The following is a 22,536-nucleotide window of genomic DNA, read 5'->3' as shown; positions in this document are numbered from 1 at the left end:
ATCAAAATACACCTCCCTGCCCAAGAATGCGGACCCTAAGAATCTGCTCGGGGGCCTGATAAAAGGTCATCGAGGGCTGTAAATGGCCCAGGAGCCTGAGGTTCCCCACCCGTGTCCTAGAAGAACAGTTTCAGTAAACTTCCACTCCCCACAAATTGGGTTGAGTATAGAGGGAGTTGCATACCCTCGGCAAAAAGCTTTACTTACTATGGATGGTGGGGCTGATGGAGAAAGACAAGTAAGGCGCTTGGATCCAGCAGTCTCCACAGTGATCCAGTTTGCTGGTAGGACCCCCCCCCCCAACAATCCAAAATTTAATCTTCTAATCACAGGAGAGGGGTTAAGAGGTGCGTTTTTGTTTTAAGAATATAAGGGGCCATTGACGCTCTATACTTATCTTTGGGTAAAATTTGGGTATAGAGATCTTTAAGTAGGACATACAGCTAAATACATAAGATCTAACAGTTTCCAATACTCAATCTTACGGCCTCTCTCCGCCAGAATAAACCTTATGCAAAATTTTTCGAACGATAACATTTGTAAAAGAATATAAATAAAAACCTTGAAGATTTTAGTTAAATATGCACAATTTATTGAAGAGATTAAAGACAAAAACATTAAACCAAATACATAACATTCAAAGCACCAGAGGCAGTAATACCCCACCATGCACGTTTTATCACCAGTCTCTCCTCTTACTAAAGGAAATAAAATGGGTCTTATGGGGCAGGGGAAAAAAAATAATTAAAATATAGGAAAAAACAATTTTTTCAATTCCATCCTGATCAGCACCATCTTGAGTATTTAGTACTCCTCTACCGATAGCTACCAAAATAGAACCTAGGTCAGGTGCAGTTTTGTCAATTAGAAGTCAAGAATATTAGAATATAGACTGTTATTAAGAAAAAAAAAATATAATAATCTTCCCATAGGGGCAGGCAAACGGTTTCCCAGAATTCAAATGCCAAGTAGCTGTACACACATGCCACATACTACAATTAAGCACAAATTCAAGTAACATTTACATACTTAGAGTCTACATGTACCTACCCAAAAAACTTGACCATTTCACAAAACAGATACGAGCAGGTTAATCAGAACAACTGAGGTACGGGAAAAAACACAAATATTTCTGTTTATATTTTATTATATAGCAATACAGAGGTGGTGGTTGGGGGAGAATGCCTGTTATAGTCAATACAAGCCATATAATAAAATCAAAATCCAAAATACACAGGAAAATAAAAAAGGAAGTGTTTAAGTACAGCATGTAATGTGTCATTGTAAGTCAACCCGTAATTTAATTGAAGTACTGGCTTAATACATCACTACTGTGACATTATCATGAAAATAAATAAATCTTGACAATACAAAAAGGTGCACTTAATGCTTCTCCGTGCAGGGGGCATGGGAAGGAAATAGGGGGAGGAGGAAAGAGACCTTAGTGGATAGTCATAAGCTTATAAAACTATTTCCTTTGAAATGTTACTTAAAATAATCTCTCCCAAAAGTTAAAGAAAGAAAACGAAAAAAAGAAAAATTATGTGGGAGACGAGTTATTAGTAGGCCATCCCTTAATAATGGCTCTGCAGCTTACATCGTTTATAGGTATACTCCTGGCTATACGTGCAAGGTGGCATTTGTGGAAGCCAGAAAAAAAAAAAAAAAGAAAAAACCCCGTTTATTTTTCCAAAAAGGTAATATTGTCTGCCACAAGCATATAACGATTACACATCTAGGAGTCAGAATGAGAGCAGCTTCCTGTAGCAAACCCAACGAACAGAAAAACAGTACAGCTTGTTAAATGAATTATTTCCCCTTAAGGGAACAAAGTATTAAAATGTCATTTCCTGATTGGAATACTAAAGTAGTTTATGATTAGACCAAAGAAAAAAAAAAAAAAGAAAAAAAAAGGGGGAGGCAAAAATAGGTAAACAGAAAAAAGAAAAAAAAAAAAAATAGCACCTACTGTGTCAGTGCATTCAACTTTTTATCTTAAATGTACCAATTTGGCAAAATTAAAATTTAAGAAATGAAAAAGCCAATTGTACCTTCCCTGAACAATGGCACGAGAAAAATGTTATTTATTATGCATTTATTTTTAACAGTGCGATGCCAGGATGTGTGCGTGGCAAAATCATTGACAAATATTACTATTAAACAGGAGTGACAAAGCTGCACTGTAATTGGCTTGTGCAGTCTCCTTGGCTCCATACAGGGTGAAGCTACACTTTATCCATGCTAGTTAAAAAAAAAACAAAAACAAAAAAAACAAAACATAAAAACACATTTATAAAATAAAAGACTAACTGTATAGCAGCCTTAATGCTACATGTGTAGAGTAGTTCCTTGCAGACTTGTCTTCTCAAAACCCAAGAAAAGCCCAGTGGAGCTTTTTTTTTTTAGCAGCTACCATCCTGGGACAATACAGATTTGGAATACTAAGGTCCGAAAGGACTCCTTCATGTGGCCATGGTCAACTCAAGTACCGAAAAGAAAAAGTCTTGTGCTCAGTTAAAAAAAGGGTCCGTTTCCTCATCCATATTGACATCAGGCACCAGTTGATCTGACACTTCCTTAGCACCATATCCTGAATTCAAAGCATTGAAATCTGTGGAAAACCAAGGATGGTCCAGAATTTCTTGAGATGTTAGCCTTTCTGTTGGATCCCGACGAAGTATGCTACGTATAAGGCATTTTGCCTTGGGGGATAGTGTTTCTGGAATGTTAAACTGCCCACGACGTATTTTGCTAAACAAAGAGCTAGGCTCGATGTCATGAAAGGGGTATCGTCCGACCAACATGGTGTAGAGCATAACACCTAGACTCCAGACATCGGCAGCTTTGCCCGAGTAACTGCCATTTGTATTAAGGATTTCTGGGCTCACATAAGCTGGACAACCATGTTTGTCTGATAGAGAGTCATCACATCCTGATAGAACATAGGCGTCTTCCAGACTTTCCAATTTCACCTTAGACCTGGAAACAAAGGAAAAAAAAAAAAAAAAAAAAAGCTTAAATTTAGTCAAGATCTCAAGTCAACACAAAAACTTGAGAAAACATAACATTTATTTGCGAGCGTTTTGTACAAAGTACCTATAATAAAGGAAAACAGTATGTATAGTTTTGGGCACCTGGTTATAAGATCTACAAGAAGAGCAAAAGGTTGAAAACCAAAATAAATGGGAATACCAAGAAGGCCGGTTTTATATGTCCAATATTTATGGTCTGTGTACGGAATTCAAAAGTCTCATAGCCAAAATTCAACCAGCTTGTAGGTAGAGTTGAGCGAATTTCTTCGGATCCCGGGTTATTCGGCAAGCTATAGCGCTTGCCGGATATGCTGCAGAGGGAACCTGGTTACATGGCATGTGTCGGCTCATCAGCGCCACAGTTGCATGTGTTGCGGCTGTGTCATTGTCACAGCACATGCATGGGGAGCCCAACACACGCTGTGACAGTGACACAACCGTGACATGCAGCTGCGGCGCTCATCAGCCTACGCGCTCCATGTATCTGGGTTCCCTCTGCAACTTATCCAGCAAGCGCTATAGCTTGCCGAATAAGTGGCATATCTGTTGTGATAATGGTGGTGAAACAATGACTGGCATTGTTGTGAATGGCCGATATGTGTCGCAGAGGGAGTCTGCGTGGTAAGTCTTTTGTAATGTTGTTGTTCTGGGACCTGTAATCCCTCAAGAGTTTGTGTAGTGTTGTATATTAGTCAAGGGAGACTTACTAGGCTAGTTGTGTGAGATGGGCGGGACAAACTAGCCACACATCCACACTCCCATCCAGGGGAGTGGTTAAGGGTATATAATGTGACCAGGGTGTGGGTCACATGTTCCTTTGTGGTTCCAGTGTTTGGACCTGAGTGGTGAAGGTCCTGGAAGTATGTGTTGGATTTCCTGGGAGTAGGAATCCTGAATAGCACACTGGGCAGCATGTGTTGGATTTCCTGGGAGTAGGAGTCCTGAGGAGTTCATGCTGGTGTGTTGGGAGGTTCTGGGAGTAGGACCGGATCCCTGAATAGCGCACAGTAAGACTCTGATTCTGGATGGTCTATGTTGGGGGAAGCTACCGTCCTTCGGTGGGTCTGGACTGACTAAGATATGCCGCCCAGGCAAGCTGGTGATCCCTGTGAGGCAGCTTTTCCGGAGGAGTGGACTGACAAGGAGTCAGCAGGTGGAGCAGGAGCTCCCGTCAGGTACTATACAGACTGTTGGTGCTTGTGATGTTCTATGAACTGTGTGGTCTCCCACGGCAACTGAACAGAGTGAGTTTCAGCGTGTTTAGAGACCGCGACCCAGTGTCATATGCGCTGTATGTGACTTGGGACATTGGTGAACTGTACGGCGTACGGACACCCATGGTAACTGGGCGAAGTGAGAGGTCCAGCATGTTTAGTGTCCGTGAGTCAAAGCCGTATATGAAGTGTACAAGATAAAGCTGCAAGTTAATATCACCAGTTGGTGCCTGTTGTTTCTATGGAATGTATATAATGAACTGTGCATAACCCGGTTTATGACACTTTAATAAACCGTATAGACTGTAAGCAAAGAATCGTGCCTGACTACGTTAATCCCCAGCCAAGCGAGTGTCCCCCAAAACACTCAGTAAGAGCAATCTTACAACTTCTGAATATTTTGGAGATATACGGGGAATTCCAACCAAACACATTGGGGGAGACGAGAATTCTTAGAAGACAATGACCAAGATTGAGGAATTACCAAGAACCATGAGCGAGTAAATCTATGATGTTCTAGATAAACATTTCCATGGTCAACCGGAGTTGTAGACAACATATGTATATACATATGCCGTCAGTTTGCCTTTTATAGAAGGCATCTATAATTTCCTGTTATCAGGGAATACACTAGATCAATACGATGATTGATTAGATTTTGTTTTAGTGTGGAAGCCTTGAGCATGAGAAAAGGAGGAAGCAATTGAGCCTGTGAATGCTTCCCCATTAGTGGTGAATGAAACCGCAGAGCTTAAAATCAGAGGCAGCCATGGCACTTAGAAACAGGAAACGCATCTGTCTCCATGGTAACAGACAGGGATCCCCAAGCAAGACAAAGGCGCAATTTGAAAGGGAACTGAATTGCCGCATTCAACACTCATCTAGGAGCCACAAAAACAACTTGATCAATTGAACGTTAAAAGAAAAAAAAAACAAAAAACACAACATCAAAACACTTTCAGCTCATCAACTCAGTTTATGCATTCCCGCTAGCAGAGCTCAAGTTCTATCCAAATTCTTTGCCAATTATTAGAAAAAAATAAATAAAAAAAGTCAAGGGCTTTAAAACCACGGACAGGTTTACAATGAACACCCTTTTCTAGAAGTTCCTACACAAGATGTCCGAGACGTATTCTGAGAAGGAGGGAGAGAAGAAGGCATCTAGAAGAGAGAAACCTTAACAGAAATATTTTCACGGATTTCCCTGCCTGTTTCCAAGGAAACCAAGACGTAGATTCCGTCTCTAAGAATTACTGCTGCACTTCTGTGGTTTTCCCTCACTGGTAATGGAAAACATTTTGCATTCAGCTTCATCTCTAAAGACCTGGTAATGCCTTTGCGCATTTCAGTTCTCCAAAGTCAAACAAACAATGATAAGAAAAAGATTAGAAAAATAAAATAAAAGCATCAAGCGATGTAAAGACGGGTCTCCATCTCAGAGGATGAGGACATAGATAATGTTAAAATTCAAGATGGCACACAGCCTTTACATCAACACAGCTAGTGCTAGCTAAGCGGATGCCGCCAGTGCTTAGAAAAGGGCCGGCACCATCTTTGAAACGGAGTGAACGCAGCCAGCACTTGGGAGCAATCCTTCTTGATCTCTGAGATCAGACAACTCTCTATTAGCCCTACTAACCACAGATAACCCTCCTGTAGCTCTACTACCCAGAAACCGCTCTTAGAGCCCCTTACTAGGCCATGCTCGTACCATGAAGTCAGTGCTTGTACCATCTTGCATGGACATCTGCATGAGCCCTTACAATTACAAACAGCCCTTTAAAAAAAAAACACAACCATAGAGATGGCCCTTTGTGAAAATGAGCCTGACACCCGAATTAGATGATGGTTTCATGTGTAGACAACCTGTCCGACACTACACCTCCATGACTGCCAGCACAACATGCATTGCAAAGAGTTTACCAATGATGACACCATCGCCTCAGCCTTCCAGACGTATAGGAACCCAAGACATATACTATATTGGGTAACATGCCTATATTGGTACAGCTGTGAGGTCATTTGTTCTAGACACTGCCTTTGTGGTGTCATAAGATCCAAATGGTGAAGGAGGGCAGAAAATCCCATCCTGAAGACTGAGCTGACACACAAGGTCCATATACACTGGCTGACGGGCGGCCATAAACAACCTCCGATCAGTAAATACATTGGTGGCTGTTTATACAGTCCATTTACACAGGCAGAACTGCTACAAACAATGCGCCATGAACAGTTTGTAATAGATCGTTCAGTACATAGGCAGCAATTGGTCCATGCAGCGCGAGTCCTGTTTAAACCCAATGTGCTGCCGAGAACTATGATCTTTCTGTGCTGCACCAAAGACCATTTCACCCGCTGAATGAGCATTTTGCGCATTCATGGCAGCTGGTGAACACTAAGATTATAGTGAAACCAGTGGCCTATTTATCTAAAGTAAGTTTCTTCCCCCTCCCCCATAAGTCGGTATGAGATTAAAATAAACTTTGCAATATCTTACCAAATCTACTTCGTTCTGTTCCTGGAATGAGCTTTCATTATGTAAAATCTGCATTTAATAAATTAAAGATGTTCACATTACTGGGAGATGATTGTTCCTGTCGTTTCAAGAGAACTTGCAGCAGAACGTATGTCTGCCTCCCTCTCCATAGAGCTTTATGAGCATCAACTGTATTTAGTGAAGACAGGTTTCACTGGTGACTTGAGAATGAAAGACACCTTTCTCTTATGGGATCTAATACGCAGTTTCTCATTTTCACATGTACCACTGATACATGGAAGGATGGTTGCACCTTAAGCGTCCACATGTGCCCTTTTAAGCAACAGCCAACACATGTTAGGTTATACTCTACCCAAACTGCATAATACAGTCAATGAATAATAAACCCAAATAGACATCCATAAACCTAAAATAAATCAAGCCCAAGGAAACCGGCGCCAGTAATAAATTGCCAGGGGTATTGGATTGGTCCCTGGCTTCAACTTAAGGCACCCAATTAACTCTATTAGGTGTGAAATGAGAACAAATGATGAACTATTCACCTCCATTGAAGAAACCACAAGTCTATGTGTGGGTAAGGTTGGGAGGGATGACATCAGACGTAGCTTATTGGTTTCACTAACACATTATAAAAATGTATGACATCAGGAGCAAGTCTGGTGCAGATGGAAGTAGCCAGCAGGGCCATCTAAAAAGGAGTTTCTCAAGGTTTTGGGGGGGGGGGGGGGGGGTTTGAAACTACAGTAAAATTTACAAAGGCTCACATGGTGGAATTAGTGGGATTTGCTCTTTGAAGTTACTCCCCATTTTGGTTAATATATTAGGGTCCTGTACGAGGGGTTGAACCCCCCACTTGTGCTTAATACATGTTAGGGAATTGTCAGTAAACAGGAAAGTCCGTAAAAGGGAAGCCATCAGCCCACAAGAGGATTCACATTAGGCAGGTTCCCAGCTGAGAGAATCACCTTATTGCGGCTGTTGGGTACATATGAATTCGCCAAATTAAAGCGCTAAGTATTCTCAATTTTTCCTATTTTCTAGAGCAGTAATGCAATTTGTATTTCATGTTTTCATGCTACTTTGTTAGTTATATATGGAGAAGGCAACTCCTAGTGAGCACCTGTTTGGAAGTGTCGGCCAGTCTTGATATTCATAAAATTACGTTCCCACAATCAGGAAATGGCAGTGGATTGGTTGCAGGTAAATCCGCATGTGATCACTGAACCGTGCGGATTCACCGCATCCAAATACATTCTATTGTTGAAATTTCTGTTCTGGGGATGCTAGGCTCCGCAAGAGAAATGGACATGCGGCGGCTCGTAATCCCGTGCCTCACGTCAGTGTCCGCGGGTGATCTGGAGGTGCACATGGAATTTCTAGAAATCCCATCCACTATGCTGTAACATCTGGCCAACAAGTTTTTTTGACCCTGAATAAATACGCAGTGTCAAAAGCGCAGCAATTTATGATCATGGGAAGAGGAGAGGACAGAGCTGTTACCCTATACCTTGGCATATGATTTCACAGAAATGTAACAATTCTACTGGCGTCATGAAGGAACCAAACTAAAACATATTTGGTTTTGCAACGATCAGCATAACTTGATGGGCCGTGAAGATAGCGTAATCACTAAAGTCAATGTCAGCACAAAGTCCCAGGCCAAGTGGGAAAGTTTATTAAAAAAAAACAAAAAAAAAAACCGAACATTTAAACACAAATATATATAGGTCTGTGTAATTATTAGATATTGAATCTTTTTTTCTGTCTTGTAAAAAAAAAAAAAAAAAAAAAAAAAAAAAAAACAGAGTGCTGCCACTAGGGAGAGCCCACGAGACAGCAGCTTAGAGTCTGTATACAGCCGTATTCTTCGGCACTGGTTTATTGGGCGGCTGCTGAGATATGTTCAGCACTTCTTTTGAGGGAAATAAGGTGGAACACAAATAGATTAAGGTTTCTAGTAACCTATTGACATCTAGCATTCTCTGTCCTAACCTCTGCCCGCCGCCACGTGGGTCGGGATGCTTGCTATGCACAGCTCAGCATGGTACACAAACAGAATGCTGAGCAATGGACAAATGTACACATTGCTCATATAGAATGTGCTGATCTGACAGGTTCCATCATATCCTCCACGAGCTGCCAATCACCCTCCCCACACAAAGCTTGATTATTCATAGAGCGCTGCAGTTTGGACTGCTGTCACCATACGACTAGATGTGGACTCAGCAGATTGTCCTTCATCCTGCTTGTGCAACATCTGAACCGCAGATCATCTACTCAGCAGAAAATCACAGGACAGATGAGCAAATACACTACCCAGAACTACTATAGCTGTACCTGCAAGCCAAACTGCATAATAATCCTATGTATGGTAAATAAAATAGAGAAACCCAGCAGGAACATCCATGGGGGACACATAGGCACATTAGCTCTTCTGGGAGGGAAGAAGACGCTCACCTGAACCAAACCAAAACCTGGATCGTCAAATGCGAGGGTTTTTTTTTTTTTGTATTTCAAAATTTTGTTTTAAATACGCAACTTAACCTTTTGACTAGTTAACAAACCCCCGTTAGTTTCCCCAGACTAGTCGCCCACTCAGCACGTTATCACGCTGATATGGGCATAACATAATTTGCAAACGTCGGCGTTATTGGCAGCTCTCAGAAAATCCTACATACACGTGCTAGTTTCCCACGGGTCTACACTTCCTGGCATTAGAGGAACACTGCAAAAGTCCAGATGGATAGAAGAAGCTTGACCTTAGACTCCTTGGTTGACATCAGGCTTCTTTCCTTCCAGACATGCGCAGCGCACCTCCGAATCTGGGAAACGTACACTCGACTTCAGAGACGCAATGACCTGAGGGAAAGTCTCGTGAATGAGCGAGTTTTTCAGAGAAGCGGCGATGACGCCGACCCTTGCAAATTATGTTACCACAACCTCAGGCTCAGGGGAGTCAACTTGTTGGGTGGGCCGACTAGCCTGGGGAAATAAACCCTCCATCAACTGGTCACAAGGCTCATTTGCATATTAAAGAAAAAAGGGACTGTAGAAATACTAACAGATCCTCAAAAAAAAAAAAGTATGTTAAACAGTACAAGGGTTTGTTGGGCAGGGAATTTATACAGGAGTTGAGAAATGCTGGTGGTTTGGAGGGCAAGGGTGACCCGTCAGGTTGTCTTTAATAAGATTTTCAGAGACACCGATTTCAGAGAGAACTAGGTGGCACGCAGAATTGGAAATGGACCTAGAGCAGTTTGCTGAGATGAGGAGAGCATAGTTTTTATTTTCACAGAACATGTTTTTGAGATGTCCAAGATGTGTGAGATCGGCCTTATATAGCGATACAAAAGTGGTAGATGTAACCAAGAAGCAACTCATGAGGGAGCTCTATCCATATCAATGATGAAATCGACCAGGTTAAGGGGGCACTCAGCCTCCCACTATCCCCTTTACTAGTGATCAGATTGGCAACAGGTCCCAAAACTCGGAAGTGAACCATTATAGCCCTAGAAAGAGCGCCCCTCCTGTCCACAAACAGTATCAGAAAATGCAGTTTAGATGCTTACAACTAAGATAGACCCACATGAAACCACCAAACATGGACCCCTGGCCAAGATTGGTGCAGTTTCTGGAGAGAAGGGGTGGTGGTGGAGCTGGGGTGATGGGAAATTAAGAAATTTTTTAGAAGGTAGGAAATTGTGACAACATACAAAAATCCAGTGGCTTCAAATACCCATGAGGTCAACATGTAGGGCGCCGGTCCAATTCCTTGTCAGAGTTATGAAGGGGTGGGGGTAGCAATTCAATGGGTATATTACATTGTGCAGACATTCCTAAACATTGTCGACTGTTCTAGGTATAAAGGGTTATTGAGAACTACCTAAGCGATGTTAGAAGATCAGCCAAAACCAACCTAGAAGAAGTCCTCTGGAGAGACAGGAGCTTCACTTATGGGAACAAGGCCGGCCACCCACATACAGTCAGGGGACAACGGGGTCCTAGTCAAGAAGGGTTTATACATAAGAGCAATGGTGACAAATGCTCAATGGAGAACTTCTCTACAAGCCAGAAGCTGCACTCGGCCATAGTCTTTGGCCGTCGTCTTCAGCATCATATTTTATGTAACCCAGATTACATTGTATTTGCAGCCAAAGCTGATTAACAATTTCCTCCAGCCCGGCTTGTGCCCTATTCAATATGACCGAGGTCATGGAGGTTAGTGCAACCAGAAGTAAATCAGCTGACTGCCATAAAATGACACAAGAAAAGCATTGTTAGAAGCAAAGGAATCCAGAGGGGACTGCTCATTAGATGGAGCCGGCTTCCCACCGAGGAAGGAAAACAGAAGCACCACTGCATCAACACAATGGCAGATATCATCCATTACCATAGGAAAACATTGTAACCAAGTAGAAAGAGCACAGCCCCTTACAATGCCCATGAGGGTGGTCACCCAGCTACCAACCCTGAATGGTAATGTTAATTTGCATAGCCCTTTGTTTATGTAGTGTCAGTCATCACTTAAAGTTCTAGAATTCTGTTCATAGTGATTAAAAAGACAAAACTATTTTATGAATGGTGACAAAACTAATAATTGGATTTTTATGTGTGGGGGGGGGAAATAATAAAAGCCTGTTTATACAATTGCATCCCAGGGAAGTTTTGGCAAGTCATCAGTTTCAAATCAGTGGGTGTGCGAGAGAAGGGTAGAAGGAAAAGTGCCAAGATCACCATAGACCAGGGGCGTAACTACCGCGGTCGCAGCGGTCGCCATTGCGACCGGGCCCCGCAGGTCAGGGGCCCAGGGCCGGCCCCTGACCTGCGGGGCCGGACTGGCCATCGGGCACTTCTGGCAAATGCCAGAAGAGCCGGTGCCAGTAGTGGGCCGCCCGCTGCACTGTTCCCCCCCCGCCAGTGCCGCCGCCGCATTAAACTATACCGGCGTCTATGACACCGGTACAGTTCAATGCAATGATGTCGGAGAGAGCGTCACCTGACGCTCCCTCTCCCATCATTCCCCGCTCTGCCTCTGACAGTACACTGCGGGTGCGAGATGACGTCATATCATCGCGCACCTGCTGTGTCCTGGGCAGACTGCAGCCGCCGGGAGCAGCGCGGGCAAAAGGAAAGGTGAGGAGAGTTTTTTTTTTTCCTTTTTAACTGGACTGTGGGGCCATTATCGGGGGGGGGGGGGATGAGATGTGGGCTGTGCTCTATATATCCCTGTGCGGGCTGTGCTCTATATACCCCTGTGCGGGCTCTGCTCTATATACCCCTGTGCGGGCTCTGCTCTATATACCCCTGTGCGGGCTCTGCTCTATATACCCCTGTGCGGGCTCTGCTCTATATACCCCTGTGCGGGCTCTGCTCTATATACCCCTGTGCGGGCTCTGCTCTATATACCCCTGTGCGGGCTCTGCTCTATATACCCCTGTGCGGGCTCTGCTCTATATACCCCTGTGCGGGCTCTGCTCTATATACCCCTGTGCGGGCTCTGCTCTATATACCCCTGTGCGGGCTCTGCTCTATATACCCCTGTGCGGGCTCTGCTCTATATACCCCTGTGCGGGCTCTGCTCTATATACCCCTGTGCGGGCTCTGCTCTATATACCCCTGTGCGGGCTCTGCTCTATATACCCCTGTGCGGGCTCTGCTCTATATACCCCTGTGCGGGCTCTGCTCTATATACCACTGTGCGGGCTGTGCTCTATATACCACTGTGCGGGCTCTGCTGTATATACCACTGTGCGGGCTGTGCTGGATATACCCCTGTGCGGGCTGGGCTCTATATACCACTGTGCGGGCTGGGCTGGATATACCACTGTGCGGGCTGTGCTGGATATACCACTGTGCGGGCTGTGCTGGATATACCACTGTGCGGGCTGTGCTGGATATACCACTGTGCGGGCTGTGCTGGATATACCACTGTGCGGGCTGTGCTGGATATACCACTGTGCGGGCTGTACTGGATATACCACTGTGCGGGCTGTGCTGGATATACCACTGTGCGGGCTGTGCTGGCACCCAACACCATGTTGCAGTGCAGGAGATTCCTGCAACAGTCCGAGGCGTATCTCACACACACACACACACACACACACACACACACACACACACACACACACACACACACCAGGTTCCACCTTTCACAAGGTGATGTCACAGCTCACAAACTCCCTTCACAGTGGCCATTGCACATGCTCATTACAGGCTTCAATGCAAAAGATGCAGCTAATGTACATTTTTTGAAAGAAAACAACATAGGAGTCTAGAATAAACTCAGGGGGCCAGTGTAAAAATTGAAAGATCTGAATACCATAATAAATAATACCATATTTTGTCTGACCTAACAAGGTGGCAAGAAAAGGAGAACTACTGGCAACGTAAGATTCTCAATGAGCCACTGGTATTGGTGGTGAGATGTTCTAAGATCCAAATGAAGTCAGGAGCACCACAGTTATTACATGGGTCCAGTCTACACACATTTAGGAGAACCTCCTTGAAATGAGACCCAAAAACTATCACTAATGGCCAGCTTAACATTATTGTTATCCAGGCGGCCTAACAAATAATGAAAAACCCTAAGAAGCATAGACCGAAGTATGGCCAAAAGGTTATAGAATTTGTTGGAGCTAAATAGCAAATGAGAACTTTCATAGGCAACACAGAATATTAGGCCATTTGCACATTTTAGGTGAGTGACTACTTCTCTCCACCAGTCAGAGGCATTTTGTACAGACAAATCAGATCTCTTGCTTTGCACTGAGGAGGGCCAAAAACCCTGAAACACGTGTTTACAAACAGTTTCTCTTTTGGCTTCTTATCCCAAGTCATGAGACAAGGCTCGTTAATAGTGATGAGCGAATGTGCAGGGATAAGGTGTTATCTGAGCATGCTCAAATGCTTACCGAGTGACTTCATCATGCTCGAATAATATGTTCAAGTCTCCACGGCTGCATGTCTCGTGACTGTTCGACAGCCGCAACACATGCAGGGATGGCCTGTTTGTTAGATAATCCCTTTCACGTGTTGTGGCTGTTGAAAGGCCACAAGACATGCAGCCGTGGGGACTCGAACATATTTGAGCACGATGAAGTCACTCGGGTAGCATACGAGCATGCCCAGATAACACCTTATCCCTGCACGTTCGCTCATCACTACTCATTAAGGGTCGATATTGACATTCAGGATTGCTACATCCAATAGGTGGCGATAGAGTTTGAGTCCTCTACCTCACTGAAGGATCCATTTGCATATTTAAAATTGCCAGAGGAGCATTGCATGGCCTAAAAGTCTCCTTACTCCGGCTTAGCACTCGCTACAAGGAGATACGGTTCCCCTCTGACCCCTATTTAGCACCAGAGATTTTTCAAGCTCTGACCTTTTAGCAAACAAGAACCTTTTAGAATTAGATAATTAAAACTGGGTAAACAGGCGCACGGTCAGCAGAAATGTATGCACCCATGATCTATGAACACCGCTATATTCCTCTCTCCATTGTTCTCCTTACGCTGCTTTCACACATCAGGTTTTTTGTTTCAGGCACAATCCGGCAGTTTCCGAAAAAAACGGATCCATTTTTTTTCTACGCCGGATCTGTTTTTTTTCCTATACAGTTGTATTAGCACCGGATTGTGCCTGATTGTGCATGCGTTTCATCTGTTTTGTGCCGGATCCGTTCCTTCAGGCTTTTTTGCCGGACACAAAAAACGTCTACTGCGTAATGTGTGAAAGTAGCCCAACACATCACCTATATATTTCAGAGGCTTTGAAGGTCCTGGAATGGATTATGCGGTTATGACATAAAGTAAGACTAGGAGGGCGTCTTGTCTAGTCCCCATTGCTACACACTAAACCAGAACGTCGTTTAACAAGACCAAACATGGACAGCCTGAAAAATGTAGAATAAATATTATGTACTCAAAATAGCAGAGGAAATATTCAAGGGTGATGAAACTAAACAATACATTTTCAAGATATTCCAAGAAAGAAAAAACAGTGTACAAAAAAAAAAAAAAAAAACTCGGAGGAGCTGTGGGAATAAAATAAGGCGAGTTACGGTATGTGCCCACATTGCGGATTTGACGCTGAGGATCCGCAGCAGTTTTCCATGCGTTGTACAGTACCATGTAAACCTATGGAAAACCAAATCCATAGTGCACATGCTGCGGAAAATTCCATGCAGAAACGCAGCAGTTTATTTTCCACAGCATGTCAATTCTTTGTGCGGATTCCACAGCGTTTTACACCTCGTGTGCACATACCCTTAGAACTGGCCCTTGACCTGCTGAGAGGTCCTCATTAATAGAGCGCATGTCTCCTACAGGAGGAGACCATTCAGCAGGCAGAGATACTTCAACTGGGGTCATGATATATTGAATTGGAACATTTGCTTCAGGGTGCCCCTTTAGTTACAGTCCACCACTTTTGGTCTCTGCAGCAACACGCCTAGTGATCGGCGTCTTATCAAGGAACCCTAAAAATGCCACCACCGACACTTCACCTGCAGCAGCATCAAATGATTAGATGTCCAATATAGATAGAAATAAATCTCACACGCACAGTAGGAGATATGTCCGCCAAGCTCAAAGTTGACCATCTCGCATGGTCACATCTGGTCAAGCAAGGTGGGGGGGTGGTCAGCTCTTTCATGGCAGCTCTCCAAACAAGCATATCAAGGGAGGTCATAAGCGGGGGAGGTCCTAATAGGACATTGGTTGTCCTAGCTTGCCTATATTTCCTAATTAGGACCAATGTGTTTCTCACCGACATGGCTGGTATTGGTTACCATCGGATTATGCCATGATCATAATAAGTTAGATTTACATTTCAGGAGTCTGTGATAGCTAGATGAATTGGAATGGTGCTCACATTGCTTTCCCAAAACGAGAAACGTACTAAAGACCTTAAAAAGGGCTTGTCTGGTCTCGAGGTAAGTGAGTGCAGTCACACCAAGACTCCAGATTCCGAATCCTTAGAGTGGGCACTGCACCCCATCAGGATTCTCCGGTGCAGAGACTAGGAAGTCAGGTGACCGCAAGTATGCGATTTGCAACTAGACTTGCTCTGTACGTGGCCATGTATGCGAGTCGTACAGAAGCGATCACTTTATCGCCTAGTTTCAACGCGACACCCGAGAATCCAGAGAGCGTATGGCGCGCACTCTGTCACTGACAGAGGACTTTCGACACAAGACCAGGCAACCTCATAAAAAGATACAAAATATTAAGTAATAGCCCCTTGAAATTAAACTGGTCACAAACTGCCCCCTCGCTGGGTCCTTCAGTGATCATCACCTAGAAACCTATGAGGAGTCCTGGCAGTAAACGTTTAGTTTTACCTGCAGTACTACTAGAGGACAAAAGAAGTATTGCACAGCACTCAATCAAAATCAGTAGGACAGATCCTCCAGGGTGAGATGCCCTTTGTAACCTCCCCATTTTGGAGAAGAGATGACGGTCCTAAACAGAGAACCCCCCATATCCCTTTGTTAACTGAAAAAAAAATAAATAAATAAATAAAAATATATATATATATGTTTTCCAAAATGTCCAACTCAGAAAGGGGGAGTTTGCATAATGCTTGGCACCCAATTCATAAGCCGGGTATAAAACACTGCCCTGGTATTTTAGGCCGAATCCTTATCCCACAAGCAGAATGTTTTGCACTGCACCGATATACTGTATGACTTCACAATGCTGCGGATGCAGCCAGAAAGGAGCCGAGCGTCAGCACTGACACAGCTAATACCCATTCACAGATATATTCTGCCCGGATCATCTGGCGAATATTTAACCACAAAGGTCAAATCTTCAAAACGAGACTAAATAGGCCATTACTGTAATCATTCGCTCAGGCCTGCGCACACGTTTTATGTTCTATACTCAGGGGGAAAGGAGACAAGATGGGAAAGAAAATGGATTATTTGGAAAAAGGCGACGGTACTGGCAGGAGGTTAGTATTAGGGAGACGGTTCCATGTACAGAAGATACAGCGCAACCGAGTGTCATTTAACTCTTTAGGTCCGCATTCTTTTTATATTTTTTTTTTAAGAAATGAAGCAGGCTTTCAAGCTTCCTATCCAACATGACAAAACACTGGGATTTTTTTTTTTCCCATGCAACTGGCCTAACGTATATCTCATAACATACATTTGTTCTTTAGTTACAGTTTTTCAGTGGCATATCGGATTAAAATGCTTTGAATACATAAAATGCAATTGTGTAGTGGACTGGAGGGCGAACAAAAAAAAACAAGCCACACAGCAAAACAAACCCTATGTGAATGCATCCTTGCAGCTCACAGATAAAGCCAGGAGATGAGTCAACTGCATTTGCCATAAAATGTGTAAAAATAAATAATAATTATTGTGGAATATGTTGGAGATATATATATATATATATATATATATATATATATATATATATATCTATCTATACACATTATACATACATACACTCCCTATATGGGAAGATGTCACTTCTAATATACTAGGTGACTGGTGCATTTCACTTGCTGGTTAACCTGCGGCAGTGGGATACATTTACCGCCCCTCATTCCATATGTTACATACACTGTATACTGTCTGTAATGCATTACAAGACACTTTTACCTACGATTGAATTTGTATTGTTCCCCTATAGTCACCCAATGCAATATCCTACACTCCCTTAGGATTTTAAGCTCTCCGGACTCGTGCCCTTCACTACATCCTGTGAGTACCCACTATCGCATAGGGAACATATTACAACTGTATAAACTAAATAAGTACACAGACACATTCATATGTATTCACAAAGTTCTGTTTGGAAGTTTCCGCAAACTTGGCGCTACATATTGCCACATGTGGCTTTCCTACAATCGAGATCCGGAGATTTGCTTAAACACATCCAGTTCCGCTACGTGACTTAAACTTACGTTCGTACTAATTAAGAGATCTTACCGTTCTTCATCGTTGAAGACAAATTTTCTAAGTTTGAGGTCACGCAGCACCACCCCTCCATCGTGACAGTGCGCTACGGCCGACACGATCTGATAGAAAAGTCGGGCTGCTTCTTCCTCTTTGAGCTTTTTGCAGGTACGAACAAAAGAATGCATGTCCCCATGGCTTTTTTCAAAGAACACATAGGCTTTAGTCTCTCCAAGAATGATCTCAGCTATTTGGTTAATGTTGCTGTGTATAGGTAGACAAAAACAGGGCGCCAAGGACTCCTGGTAGCAGCGAATATCAAAAACCTGCATGTGGGGGTGGGAAGAGGGGAAGAAACAAAAGGATTGAGAAGAGTGGCAGCAAACAGAAGCCTCACGTGGAGGACTGGAAGTTCAAGAATAGCTTTCAGGATGCACAGTTCTAATCCATATGGATGGTTCACAAGATCTATTAACCCTTTATATTCATACACCCATGACAGATCTGTAGACACCGTACATTTCAAAACAGTCAGTAATAAGGTGCATTTTACCATTAAACTGCATAAAAAAAGTTCATATTCATATAAAATCATTACTTATGCAATTCGATGAATTGATGACCATGTAATTTAGAGGTGAATAATGCCTACTCATAGCTATAGGCTGATACTGTGCCTCCATTAGAAGGCACCATAATTCTATGGAAGAATACGGGTTCTTATGGCGCCATACAGAACACCTATGGATCTGTAATAAAGACCAGCAGGGACCCCATGTGCCACCATAAAGGCTCAATGCACACATTGCTTTTGAAATAATGGAGCCATTGACCTCAGATCTTTTCTGGTTTTTGTCAAAGCTGCAAGAAACAATTTGACCTAAACTAAAGTGCTGCGGAATATTTTGGCGCTATAGAAATAATAATAATAATAAATAATAATACTTCTATGAAATAATAAAATATAAGTGCTCAATGCTCTTTTCCCCCCATGAAAGTGTACGGGGGGCAGTGCAGACATCGGTTCTGCTGTAGTGAGCACACATAAGGGGAAAGTGTCCTTTCTTTGTAAATACAAAACTTGCAACATATGTTACAAGTTATTTACTAATACTCATTGATGGAAGATGCAACATTATCTAGAGATGTCAGCAGAAAAGTTACACCGCGCATAAGGCTGGGGACTAGAGGCGGCAGCTTATGCAATTCTGGGGTCTGAATTTCAACAAGCTTGCAAAAGAAAAATAAGTAAAAGAAAGAAAAGAATGAAGGGCATTGATAAACAAGTCAAAGAATGACTCATTCCTAACTGGTGATCACCATTAGTCTTCACCCCCTAGAAATACATTGACTGCATTACATAAAGTCTTCCATTGAAAGCCTTCAGAATGGATCGCCATATTATCCCCCATAGGGAATGATGTGGCCGTCTACAGTTCGCAATTACATCATTCAAGCCCCATTGTTTATGAATGAATGGAGGAGAGCGTGTTGGATGTCGCCTTTCTACAGGATGTAGGCAAACAATGAATGGAAGCTGAATGACACAGGCAGAGATAGTTTGTTTAGGTGGGTTTGAAATATTGCAGACAGAGCAATAATAAAGAGTGGGGGGGGGGGATATATATCAAAGGGGCACCCAATGATGCCTGGGTCTACAATGCCTCATTTCATCCACAGCTTAGGGGCCCCCAGGTAGCCTTATAAAGGGTCTTTGTGTCCACAGCTAGTGGCAAATGAAAGATCAAAGCCGGTTCTTTTAGCTTTGTGACTACTAAGAAGTTATGTGCACACCTGCACTCTTAAAGGGATATTCCCAAAAGCAGAACCCAAGCTTATGCAACCCTTTTAGTTAATTGAATGATCTCCAGAACATAAGGTGTGCATAAAACAGATGGATGCCCCTGAATTAAAAAGGCCGGCTAATGATGAAACAAGTGGGAGCAGGAGAAATCCAATAGGAAATACAAGAAAGAGGGTGAGGATGAGAAGGATCTTGTACCTTACAGAGTAGTTCCTCTCCGCTATGCAGATGCACCGCTCGGAAAACGTGGTCTCCCTCCAGAGGCTCCAACAATAAGTATTTCCCAATGCAGGAAACGCAATGCGACGAGTTGGGAGTCTCTGGGGGGCTTGGGGAGCCGAGATTGGGGCTGAAGCTCTGGCTGGGTTCTGTGCACCTTATGGATGACAACTCTTCAAAATCCTGGTTCTTATTCCTAGATCTCCCATACCTTGTGATTGATATAGGGTTCGACCTTTGTATGTTCATGAGTATGAAAGAGCAGCCAAATCCAAGGCTACTTGGGGGGGACTGAAGACTTTGTGCTTCTTTATTTTTGGAGGTGGTGCTTTCCAATGTAGCTGTGCAGAGACAATGTCAGTAGGAAAATGGGGGTCCTGGGGGGGTTGTGCAATAGCAAATCGATTTTGAGTGGAAGAAAATAGGTTGGGGTAAGGCAGCTAGATCTGGGCTTCTCTAGGAACTGTTAGAACGTTGAGAATTCCTTGAAAAATTCAAAATCTGAACGTTCTGGAACGCCGAGAACCCTGGAAATCTGAACGTTCTGGAACGCCGAGAACCCTGGAAATCTGAACGTTCTAGAACGCCGAGAACCCTGGAAATCTGAACGTTCTAGAACGCCGAGAACCCTGGAAATCTGAACGTTCTAGAACGCCGAGAACCCTGGAAATCTGAACGTTCTGAAACGCCGAGAACCCTGGAAATCTGAACGTTCTGAAACGCCGAGAACCCTGGAAATCTGAACGTTCTGGAACACCGAGAACCCTGGAAATCTGAACGTTCTAGAATGTTGAGAGCTGATCCCTCGATCCAGTTCTTGTGCAAAATCCTCTCCAGCAAATATATATTTAGAGGCAGATCTTTACTCAATATAATTTCTTATCTCCCCCCAGAAAAATAGCAATATCCCAAGGAAACAAACTAAAATCTTTAGCTTCTTCTATCACTTGACTTCCCAATGAGAAAGTTGACTTGGTGCTGACTGTAGATGGCGTGTGGAGCTCGGGCAATGCCTGGGCGATGGAGTCCTGCTGGAGGATTAGCAGCAATGGGTGAAGCGCTCCTGCACCAAGGTGGCACCTCGGATGGGTGGCGAGGACGAGCCCTGCACGAGGAAAGTTCAGCCGAGGACAGAGCAGCTGGATGGTGGCCACTGTGGGCTCCTGCAGAGGACAGTGGCGGCTGGTGAGGCGGCGCTTTGTGTCCGGGACGGGAGAGGATCGCCTTGCGGTGTGTGTGTGCTTCTCCCCAGGGCAGAGTCTTCTGTGGAGGTAGGAGGGAGAAGACGAGGGATGGCTCAGGCCGATCCCTTTCAGCAAGACATCATCTTCCTCGACGTGCAGTACTTACGTGGCCGGGAATGTCTCCCTGGTGCCTGAGTGTGTGTGCGCCTCTCACGCTGCCTCACTGCTCAATGTCAGCGGCTCCGCTCAGCTCCCAAGCTGGCCGGAGCGGCGAACAATGGGAGGCGGCTCCGCCCTCTCCTGCCGGAAGGCTGTCTGCTGATAGGTCAGGCCAGCCGTCAGTCACCAGCCAGCTTTTCCCGCCCATCTGAGCCGCGCAGATCTCATTCTAATCCTGTAGCAAAAGGAAATAGAGCATTAAGAGCTTGTATCCCTCCGCGGGGGTGAAGGGGCTCAGGTGATTCTGTAATCTGTGAGGTCTGCTTTCTAGGTAGAGGAAAAGTAGTGCAACTTCCTCCGTCTCCTAAAGGGAAATAAATACATAGATGTGTATGGGTCTGTACACACACACACCACAAGCAATACATATTTTAGTTATTTTCTGAAAATGAGAAATGGTCCAAATAAGAAAAAAAATGCATTGCTTGCATATCTCAAATAATGCAAAAAAAAAAAAAAAAAGTTTGCAATCATTTAGAAACCACAATACTAATGTTTTAACTCAGGAAGAGTTCAGAAATCAATATTTAGTGGAATAACCATGATTTTTAATCACAGCTTTCATGCGTCTTGGCATGCTTTCCACCAGTCTTTCACACTGCTCCTGGCGCAAAAATGTAAGCAGTTCTTCTTTGTTTGATGGCTGGTGACTATCCATCATCCTCTTGATTACATTCCAGAGGGGTTCAGGTCTGGAGATTGGGCTGCCCATGACAGGGGTTTGATGTGGTGGTCTCTTAATTTTTGCCAGAGCTGTAGATAGATAGATAGATAATCTCTTAAAATATCCAATACTCTTTTTAGTTTTATTTTTCTTTAAGGGAATGGTTTACATACATTTTTTAAAATTACCACTAATACCACATACAAGGGACAAATACTGTCACACCGTGAACAAACCACATATTACCACCACATACTGACCGAGTAATATCACATACAAGCAACAAATACCACCACATCGTGACCAGACCACATATTACCACTACACAGTAACCGAATAATACCATGTACAAGGAACAAATACCACCACACCATGACCGGAAAACATATTACCACCACATAGTGACTGAATAACACCACATACAAGAGAAAAATGCCTCCACATCTTGACCAGACCACATATTGCCATCACATAGTAACTGAATAATACTACATACAAGGAACAGATACCGCCACACCATGACCTGACCACATACTACCACCACATAGTGACCGAATACTGCAATACTGATCATTAATTAAAAAAACAATACTAAGTGCTATTATACACAGAAGCTCTGGATACACTGTCAGTGTATAGGTAATACAGTGACTCACATTGACATTATACTCAGGAGCTCTGTATATAGTATACAGTATATAGTGTACAGGTAATACAGTTAACAACAGTAACATTATACACAGGAGCTCTGTATATAGTGTACTTGTAATACAAGGATCACCAGTGACATT

At 43.5% G+C, this 22,536-nt stretch overlaps 1 protein-coding gene across 2 annotated transcripts; it reads right to left on the bottom strand.

Annotated features, from left to right (window-relative positions):
• Nucleotides 1-569: 569 nt before the first annotated feature.
• On the bottom strand, nucleotides 570-21,157 carry TRIB2 (tribbles pseudokinase 2). Of its 2 annotated transcripts, none has more exons than XM_077291447.1 (4): nucleotides 20,409-21,157; nucleotides 19,658-20,307; nucleotides 17,689-17,981; nucleotides 570-2,979 (listed from the first exon to the last, which is right to left on the bottom strand). In XM_077291447.1, the coding sequence occupies exons 2-4, from the start codon at nucleotides 19,925-19,927 to the stop codon at nucleotides 2,511-2,513; spliced, it is 1,032 nt and encodes a 343-aa protein (XP_077147562.1). In that variant the 5' UTR covers nucleotides 19,928-20,307; nucleotides 20,409-21,157; the 3' UTR covers nucleotides 570-2,510. The 2 variants fall into 2 exon arrangements, with proteins under 2 accessions (XP_077147562.1, XP_077147561.1); XM_077291446.1 differs by having other exon boundaries at nucleotides 19,658-20,273; nucleotides 20,375-21,097.
• Between the last annotated feature and the right edge of the window lie 1,379 nt (nucleotides 21,158-22,536).

This window comes from Ranitomeya variabilis, chromosome 2 (genome assembly GCF_051348905.1).
Source record: "Ranitomeya variabilis isolate aRanVar5 chromosome 2, aRanVar5.hap1, whole genome shotgun sequence".
Taxonomy (NCBI): Eukaryota; Metazoa; Chordata; class Amphibia; order Anura; family Dendrobatidae; genus Ranitomeya; species Ranitomeya variabilis.
This window is presented reverse-complemented; position numbering and strand designations above follow the sequence as displayed.